Here is a 10,663-nt window from a genome sequence, read left to right on the forward strand (position 1 = left end):
CCCCCTCTTGTCCGAAGATTATTTTCTTCTGAAACGGCAGCATGGGATATTTCTACAAGTCGGGCGAGGAGCGGAGAACAAGTTAAGCAGTGAGAAGATTTGTTGGAGTCGTCTGGGACCTAAATATTGATGCTCGGTAACTTGTGGCAGCAGCTCAAGGTAGAGCAAGACTGATTTGGTACCTTGAAGTTGACGAGAATGAAGAGGGTTCGATGACGGTATTCTGTTAATTCCTGGAAAGCATGTGATTGGGGCCAAGTAATGACGCTTGGTAATCTGCAGCAGCAGCTCAGGGTAGAGCAAGGAGTCATTGTGGCACCCTGGAGTCTTCGCTTTGGAAGAAGAGGACTACAGTCAACCCATTCAACATGGACTCGTCGTTCACTGATTGTCGGGACGACAATCTTCAGGAGAGGGGGGGGCAGTGTTGCGCCCGTCCCTGTGTACTTCGTCTCTGCGAGTCGTCTGTAGTAGTTAATCCTGAAGTTGCTCCCGTCTCTAAGAGATCATCTCCAAACACGTCGCTAAGGGTTGTTGTAAAACAATGGCGGACATCTTGAGAGAGATCGGCCATCTTGAGGGTCTCGCGACGGATGCGATTCCGTGCGGACAGTTTGACGGATTACGAGACTATCGTTTTGTGCTTTGTGTTCTGTGTTCTTGCTGTTATTAAAGTTCCTCTTGTTCTTTTTAATAAGCGTTCTTTATTTGCATCGTGGTACGCGAGTGCCGGTTGTGTCGCGCGTGTTTGAGTATTATCGAAGTCGACGCGCGGGCACAACAATATTAATTTTAAATTAATGATGTTAACAAAATTATGATAAGTACTATGACAATATTTATGATTATTATTTATAAGACATTCATCACTTTTTTCTTTTATAATGAATTATTGATATATTTTAATAAAAATTATTTTCACTCGTCATCAATTAATTAATTATTTTGAAAAAATGTCTTCATCGTATAGGAAATTTACAATATTTTTCAGAATGATCATGTTATTAACTAAAAGAATGTTATAAGATCACTGTTCTTATGTTTAACTTACCATTTTTCTATTTGTAAATAAATTTTTAAAATGTATTATTTATTATTACTTATATTTTTTGTAAAATAAATTGCTTGCTTTCAGAAATGTATTCTTTAGTACAGTTTGATAGTGGAGAACATTACGTGTTACAATCAAAACGTGTAAAAATTATTCAAGGAAAAAACTGCATTATTAAATACAAAAATGGGACTAAGTATAGTGGTTGTTTGGTTAAAACATCTGGTATGTTTATAAAAAAATATCATTCTTAAGAAAATTTATGATAAAGTAATAAATTATTATTTATATAGATTATATAAATTAAAACATTTTCTTGATACTTTACATCATATTTAATATAGTAATTATCAAATATATATTAGTGATTTGATTCTTTTATTTATATTAATATTTTATTATACAGCAGCAATTAATTTTATTGCATTAATATTATATAATTAACATTAAAATATAAAATTTGTTTCATCAATATATGTTAAATTATGAAATAATAATGAAATTTTTAGAATCAGAAGATAAATTAAAAACACTTCAAGAAAAAATAGAAAATGAGTCATTTCAAAATACGAAGGAAAAGCAATCAAAATATTCCGTCGTTAAAGATAATGTTCAATGCAATGATGCAATGCAATTAGTTTCCTGCTCTACACCGATTAATAAAGAAACATTGCATGTACCTTATATTCAATTAAGTAACATATTTGATTCTACAACTACTAATCATATTGATATTGATCATATAGTACAACAAATTTCTGGTTTTACACATAATAACAAATCGCTAAATAATTCTGACATTCAATTATCAACACTAAATAATATTCAACATTACACTACTAATGTTAATCAGTCTACTGAAATTGTAATCTTAGAGAAAACTGCAACAAAAAATAGTATAGTTCAAAATGATACGTCTGAAAGTTCAGTACCTAGTGGTGCTACAGAAATTTTAAATGCTATTAGCGATGATTGGCTAATATCTTCAACTGAAAATAAAGATGATAATAATTGTGATAATATTAAAAATAACATTCGTGATAATTATGATGATCAAGGAAATAATAATAAATGTGATAATAGTAACGAGCTATAGCAAAAACCTCAGATTATTCTTTAAATGATAATACTAACATTTCCAATAATAATAGTACTGATAATACTCATAGAACTTCACAGTCTCATTCGATGCAAAGTAACTCATCAATGGAACTTAATTCTGTTCAAATTCATGATGTATCACCCCTTGATATTCGCAAAGTACAAGTTCAGTATTCAAAAGATTCCTCTTTGAAAAGAACAATCAAGAAATACTTTTGCCCATACTGTAAAAAGTTACAAACAAAATTTGCTCGACCTTGAAATAAAACATAAAACGGAAGCTGATGTACAAAAGTTTATACATATTAAAAAAGGAATACATGAACGGGCGAAATTTATTGCAGCTATCCGTAATCACGGAAATTATTTACATAATACATATAACAAATTAAATACAAGTATATTAATAATAGTTAGACAGTGTCAGGCTAAAAATAAAAAATCTGCTGACAATTATATTTGTTGTACGAATTGTAAAGGTTTTTATTCAAAAGATACTATACGTATCCACTACAGTAAATGTAAAACAACACATAAGAAAGGTGTACGTGAAATTACTGTCATGGGTAGACGATTAACAGGATATATTCATACTTCTGCTACTAAAACTCTTCGCGAAATTGTATTCCCTGTTTTAAGAGATGACACAGTTACAAAATGCATCAAGTATGATGAATTATTGATATTATTTGGCAATAAACTCTGTGAAAGATATACGAATACTCATCAACATGATATGATAAGAGCACATTTAAGATTATTGGGACGTTATAAACTTGTCATTCAAGAGATTAATAAAGAAATTAATGATTTTCAATTAATTTTTCAGCCACAAAATTTTAATTCAGCTGTAAGCGCTCTTAGAATAGTTGCTAAGTGGGATAGATCTATAATGTGGTTTAAAACACCTGCAGTTGCTAATACATTGACTACTTTATTAAAAAGGGTGCAAATACATTAAAGGCTGAATGCATAAAAAAGCAAGGTTATAAGAGAAAACAAGCTGTTGATGATTTTCTTATTTTATGGCATGAAGAAGTTCCGACTGTAATAAATATTGTAGAAAAGCTGTGGAAGATCAAATAAAATATAAACGACAAAAGAAAGTTATTATTCCATCAAAACAAGACATTAAATTACTATATGATTATTTGAGAAAACAATGTGAAACTTCTCTTTATACTTTAGAAAAAGAATTTGATTTATCATCATGGAAAATCTTAACTGAGTGTACATTAATCTTGGTTCAAATATTTAATCGCAGAAGAGCGGGTGAAATCGAAAGACTTACAATGGCAGATTACAAAAATCAGGAAATTTTGGATAAGAATGTAAATCCCGATCTTTATAAGAAACTCTCTAAAGAATCTCAACAATACGCAAAAAGATTTGTACGAATAACTATTCGAGGCAAATTAGGTAGAACCGTGCCTGTTTTACTCGAGGCAATTGTAATAAAATCTATAGATACAATTCTTAAATATCGTAAACGAGCTGGAGTAAAATCTAATAACGAATATATCTTTAGTGTTCCAAATGCAAGTAAATTTAAAAAAAAATATTTAAGAGCCTGTTCTCTTATAAGAAAATTTTCTCGTGAATGTGGTGCAACTATTCCATCTTCTTTACGGGGAACTATGCTTCGAAAACAAATTGCTACTTATACTGCAATGTTAAATATTGAAGATACTCAAGTCGATAATCTCGCTAATTTTATGGGGCATGCCAAAGAAATACACAAAAGTATTTATCGAATACCGGTTCCTGTAAGAGAAATGACGGATGTATCTCGATTATTGGAAGCAGCAATGGGAAATGACTTAAATGAAAACGAGAATGAAGACTGTAATAATATCTCTGACACTGACAGTGTATCGCAATTAAGCGTCATTTCCGAAGAGGTTGCACAAAGAAATATTTATATACCAGAATCGGATAATAATAATAACACCGAGGGTTTTTCTACTGATGCAAATAGGTCTTCTTATGAATCTCATAATAGTGAGTTTTCTTGTTTTTCTAATCAAAATATTTAATCATATTTAATCAATAAAGATTTAGTAAATTTTATTTTATTTATTTTTCTAATTTCTAATTTGTAATTTAATGTACTTTTTATTATTTTATAATTTAGTTAGATTGATTTCTTTATTTCACTTAGCTTCTCAATGTAACAAAGAAAATTTGGAATGCAATGAACAAAGAAAACAAACTCGTAAACGTCGTAGCAGTGAGTCTTATTATTTATATTTATTTAATAAGTATTAAGTAGATTTTTTGTCCGTGTTTTATAATTTTGAAATTGTATATTTTTTTATTATTTTAATTATATGAATTTTCTTTTCATTTAATTCAGCTTCGCCGTATGGAAAAACAAAACGTATAAGATGGAGTGAGGAAGAAAAGAATGCAATTTCAAAACATTTTGGCAACATTTTCACATTATCACAATTACCATCTTTTAAGGATTGTCAAAACGCAATTAATAAATATAAATGTTTAAAGAAGAGACAACCTCAACATATAAAATCGTGGATTGATAATCAACGAAGAGCTGACACTCGTCATGAGGCATATCAGATTTCCAAAAATTGAAGTGATCTTATTTGCTTTCTGAAGTTACTATACAATACACTACTCTTTCATGTTTTATATATTAATATTTTCTTTTTGTTATTTTCTCCTTTTATTTTTTCTTGTTTATCGTTTTTTTGCCTCTAATATTTCAAAATTTTTTTGTCTATTTTCATTATTTCGATTTTCTTCATTTTTTTACTGATTCTTCTTATTATCTCTTTTCCTTTTTCTACTTTTCTGTTACTTATTTTATATACTTTTCATTAAATTTTTTTCTCTATATTTTTATATATATATTCTATAACATATATATTCATTCTGTTTTACTTAATTTACTATTCAGTATTATCCTAACGCTAAATTAATTAGGTATAAAATATGCATTAATTTCATTCAGTATTTTAATTTTAAGAAACTTTAATTTTTACAAAGGAGCAACTATTAAAATTAATATCAAAGATACAAGCATTAAATAATATTATTAACATAGAAATTATACGAATATCAAAAGTAAAATAATTGGTTACATAATAGTTTTAAGTACATAACGTATTTTACGTCAAATAAAAGTTAAAAACATTTTTAATAAAAAAATTTATTTTTTTATAATTATATTTGCATATTTTCGTTTTAGTTACTTAGTTTAGTTACTTAGCTTAAGTTAATGTAAACATCGCAAAAGTACTTTAAGTAATTGTGATATTTGATTTAAGTAATTGTTTTATGTACTGTTGTATGTCATGCAATATTTTTCTATTAAAATATTCTATTAGAATGTTATATTTAAATTTAAATTAAGATTGCTATTAAAACATTTTTCTTTGCAACTTCATTCTTGATGTATAATTTTTTTCATTAATCCTTAACATAAAAAAAAATACTAATAACACACTCTTATTTATCAAATTAAAAACTGATAATTTTAGAGCTGCGAGGATGAGGAATGGACGAGAGTAAATAACAGATTTATTTAGAACTGTAACTTTAATGAACGTATGCTTGAAAAAATAAAAGTTCTCTCTTAACTAACTAGGGTGATCACAAAGTCATAGAACATGTACAACAAACATATAAGAAAGTAAACTCAAACATTTAGAACATAGAATATAGAAAATATAGAGAGAGATTATACATTGCTCAATCTAACAAAAACAAATTTTTATTTAGATGTAAATATATATTAATTATTTACTGTTTATTCATACATTAATACCAAACCAATAATATATAGAATACTTTAATGCAATATAAAAATATTTCTATGTTATAGACTAAGAAAATATAAACAGTAGTAATTGGATGTATATATTTAACAGAATATAAAATAAGAAATGATAAAAAAATATTACATATTATAACAAGCTAACATATTAAAAAATATTGCAAGTTAATATGATCATTATCTTTCCAATAATAATTTAACTATAACATGCATAATAAAACATGCTATCTTAAGTCTTATTCGACGTATTTTATGATTTCGAAGTATGTAAAATGTACAAAATAAAATTATGTCATGTACATATTTAAACTTTTAAAAATTAAAAATTAAAATAATTAAATAATAATATTGATATGACAAAAAAGTTTTTAGTTTCGATAATAAATAAATATAATTTGTTTGCAGAAAATTAACTTATATCACGCTGGCTCTTAGATGTAAACAATTATTTCAATTTAATATGCGGAATATAGTTAAATTAAAGAAGATTTCAAGTTTAAATGTGTGTACTTCATGGAGAATAAAAATTTCCTATTAATATGAGAACTGTCTAGAAAATATTCGTTTATTATATACGAGGTGTGATCAAAAAGTAACGAGAATTTTCAAATTGCGTGCGCTGTATCTTGTCTATCCAGTTGATTCTTATTTTGTGTGTTATTAGCACTGCCAGTGACAATTTTCAGGCAGCTACGACGCTTAGTTTGTGTTTGGCGAGCGAATGAGCAAGACGTACTTCAGTGTGTTCGGCGATTTTTTGTGTGGCGAAATGTCGGATCAGAGTTTGTTTGAAATTTTGTGTTAAAAACAGAATTAAGTGCAGCGAAACGTTCAAAATGTTAAAGAAGGCCTTTGGCGACGATACTATGTCACAACCACGAGTTTATGAATGGTATAAACGCTTTCAGGAAGGCCGAGAAGACATCGAAGATGACGCGAGGTCTGGGCGTCCTAGCACGTCCACCAGTCATGAAAACGTGGAAAAAGTTAAAGAGATTGTGCTTGCTAATATATTAGCTAATATTAGCTAAGATATTAGCTAATATATAATTGCTATAATATGTGGTATGGGCGCCCCCATAGGTCTTCCTCCAGAGTCTGGAGGAGCTCTGTCCACGCCTTGGCCTTGGCAGCTCGTGTGGCCTTTACCAAGGCATCCCGGACGACTCGAAACACGCCGTATTTTTCGGCAACTTCTTCGGCCGATGAACTTCTTCTTCGGCGGGCGCGCATGAAGTCTCTTCTGGTTCGAATGGAGGCTCTGCGCAGTGTGGCAATCTCCTCCGTCCACCAGTATGCGGCCCGTCGGGGGGAGGATTTGGCTCGGGGCATGGCGACATCACAGGCGTCTGTTAGTGTGTCCCTGAGCCAGTCCGCTTGTTGGTCGGCGTCCTTTCCTCCTTGTCCTTCTTCTGGCCACGTGGATGATAGTATCGCGGCTTTGAGGCGATTCTCGTCCATCTTACGTAGGACCCATCTCCGTGGTCGGGTCTCCAAATCTCGGCGACGGCTGAGCATCTCCGGAGCAGCGGCTGAGATGGTCATCTTAATATAGAGATGATCTGACGCCGTCTCTTTTTCCAATACCTCCCAGCCGCTGACTAGATGAACTGCTGCAGGGGCTGCCCATGTCAAATCGACAATGGACTCTCCCTGAGGCCTCACGCAGGTGCTCCTCGAGCCTCTGTTAAATATGCAGAGGCCGAGTGACGCCCAATCCTCTAATACCCCGCCCCTTCGATTGGTAAGCGGGGAACCCCAAAGTGCCGATTTGGCATTGAAATCCCTCGCTATAATGACAGGTCGTGGGAGGGGAGATCTCCTGATGCACTCCCCGATGCTCTGTAATCTGTCTTCGAAGCGGGCGAGGTCGATGTTCGGTGAGATATAAACCCCGACCACCGAGATGCGTCCCCATTGGACCGCCACGTAGCCTTCCCCATTCTCCAACCTAGATGCCGGCGGGGAGTTTTTGTTCCTCAGCCAGGTTATCGCAACGGAGCTCCTCTGGTCGGACGCCCAGCATGGGTGTCCTTGTGGAACAAAATAAGGCTCCGCCGCAACCCCGATTCCACAACCCCGCTCCATCAGGCTATGCGAAAATAAATCCTGCGCCTGACGAGCGTGGTTAAGGTTGACCTGTAGCAACGTAGTCATCATTATTTGGACGAGACAGTTGCTTCCTCCAGCACTACCTCCATGGGCTGGGCTTCACCTTCAGCCGTCGTATGGGATACTGTTTCCCCCACCTTTTTCTTCTTCCTCAAAGCAGGAGAAAGTTCTTCTTCCGTCACCTTCACGTTGCTCACCACTCTGACCTTTGATGTTGAATGGCCAGTAGTTGCGAGTACACTGGGGTCAATTTTTGGTCTAGGCGCCGTAGGCGCTTTGGCTACCGACCCCTTCTTCCTTCTCGCCGGGGCACAGGCCTTACTTCCTGTGCGGTGTTCATCCGGCCTTCCCAAATCTGCACAGACCGAACATTTTGGTTTGGCCGTACATGATTTGGCCTCATGCCCGTTTTCTCCACATCTGTAGCACCTTCCACTTTGATCAACGTTGTTAGTGCACGTCGCCCGGACATGTCCCCCCTCCAGACATCTGAAACACTGCAGAGGCCTTGCGTCAAGCAGCTCGACCCCCGCCAATGCTCATCCGATTTGTATCCGGCCTTTTCCCGCTGCCATATTTGCAGACTCTAACGGGCATCGTACCCACGCCATTCTTAGGCCGTTGCCAGACTTCCTGATTGGACCCGCGTTGATATCTGTACGTTGGCACTCTTTAAGTGCAAGAATAGCCTGAATAATGCCCTCTGTTCCAATTGAGTCGTCCAGATCTTTGAGTCTAAGGTCTCCCATCTTCATTGGTCTGGAGATCTTGACTCCCTCTCTATTTGCGAGAAACTCCTGCAGTTTGTTTGCAAAGGCATTCGCTTTTTCTCTGCCTTTCTCGCCGGGGATCTCGTAGATGAGAGCCCCCGTGACCGCCCTCTTGGTGCGCATGCCTTCGATTTTGAAGTCGGAGAGTTTAAGGGGATTCACAAAGATCTGTTTTACCGATAAAAAAGCGAAGTATGAGTTCAAGTACTAATCTTTTTGTTTGGCTATACAGAATGAAAAATCCTTTTCTAGAATTAAAGTACTCATAATAATGATGTGCGGGCGTTATAATTTAATGTAAAAAACCAAAAAAAGTTAAATAATTACAGTTTTCTTATCGGCCTCTTGCATCAGGTCGTAACAATACTTATTTAATATAAAAATTCTGCAGTTTGTTCGTGCAAAAGATATAGCGCCCGCATTCGGGATAACATAAAAGAATAATACTAGACTGATAGAAATCAGCTTGGAAGCCTGTGTAAAAAGATTAATATATGAAATTATTTAGTGTACATGTGTGCGTGCGGAATCGATGTCAAGGAGTAAAACAGAGCAATAGATTAGTTGCCGGGTAGCGTGATAGATGAAGCTGCAATCTATTGAGCTGACAAGGACAGACATAGTCGTACCATCTTTGTCTCTTTCATGCATGTGAAAGTAATATATATGAACGCACTAACATTATTGCAGTTTCTCGTATCTTCTTTCTCTCGAACATACGCTCATTCTGTTTCTTTCTAATCGCTCGTTTACTGCTCGCTCATTACTGTATTGCTCCGTTTCATGCTCCTCGCATATCCACGTTCAGTTTCACGTTCACTCACACTTCGCGTCTCTCTCTCTCTCTCTCTCTCTCTCTTTTTTTCTTTCTTTCGTTTTCTCTGCATGTTCATTATTATATTCTTTTATTCTCACTCCTATCTTTTATCCTTTCTGCTCTCGTCTCATTACATGGAAATAAATAAATTTTTATAATTACACATTTTTATTTAGTATATAAAATATGCAATAAATTACTTTCTTTTTCTATTTTGCTATTCTAAATACATCTACATATATTTTTTTTCATTCGCAATAAAAATCATCTTTACAACAAATGATCGTTATTTACAACTATTTATTAATTTATGAATCGAAAAATGAAAGTTTGATATATTTTATCTGTTTATGTTATCAAACATGAGTATATAATGGCATATAAATAAAGAATTATTTCAATGTATAGTATAATAATATGCACATGATTTTTTTATACGATGAATGTGTATATTTATAAGCTTATGTGAATATTTATAAGCTCTATATTTATAAAAAAAGCAAACTTTCTCTAGTAAAAATTATAAATGTCGAAATAATTTGAATATTCGGCCAACATGCATTTGATAATATATTCTGATAAAATATGTACCAAATTTTCTTTTTGTTTCGTAGATATAATTTGTGATCAATTGTCGCAAAGAAATTATGCAAATGTAAAAAAATACATGTATTTATATTGAATTATTATACTGTTTTTGGAATAACAAAACAGAAAAAAAGTAATTGTATATTTCATATATATACTAAACTAAAAAAATTACTTGTATTACTAAATGACATTTATTAATTATTATTATTTATTAAATTACTAGCATTATTTCGTAAAGGAAAATGGAATGCGGATGTGGAAATAAAAAATAGGATCAAATAAAATATAAAAAAAAGGAATTAAAATAATATTTTATTTGGTAAATATAGCGAATAGGGGACCCAGCCCCAATGACCTTGACCTTGACATATGTTGTCAAGGACATAATTCTGAGTAACTTTTTCTTCTAATTTAATCGTCGC

The 10,663-nt window shown here is 33.1% G+C and overlaps 1 protein-coding gene across 1 annotated transcript; it reads right to left on the reverse strand.

The window, feature by feature from the left end:
• Nucleotides 1–7,004: 7,004 nt before the first annotated feature.
• LOC115241682 lies at nucleotides 7,005–8,108 on the reverse strand. The gene has a single exon (XM_029817558.1). The coding sequence runs from the start codon at nucleotides 8,106–8,108 to the stop codon at nucleotides 7,005–7,007; it is 1,104 nt and encodes a 367-aa protein (XP_029673418.1).
• Between the last annotated feature and the right edge of the window lie 2,555 nt (nucleotides 8,109–10,663).

Source organism: Formica exsecta, unplaced genomic scaffold, assembly GCF_003651465.1.
Source record: "Formica exsecta isolate Colony F162 unplaced genomic scaffold, ASM365146v1 scaffold503, whole genome shotgun sequence".
NCBI classification, from domain to species: domain Eukaryota; kingdom Metazoa; phylum Arthropoda; class Insecta; order Hymenoptera; family Formicidae; genus Formica; species Formica exsecta.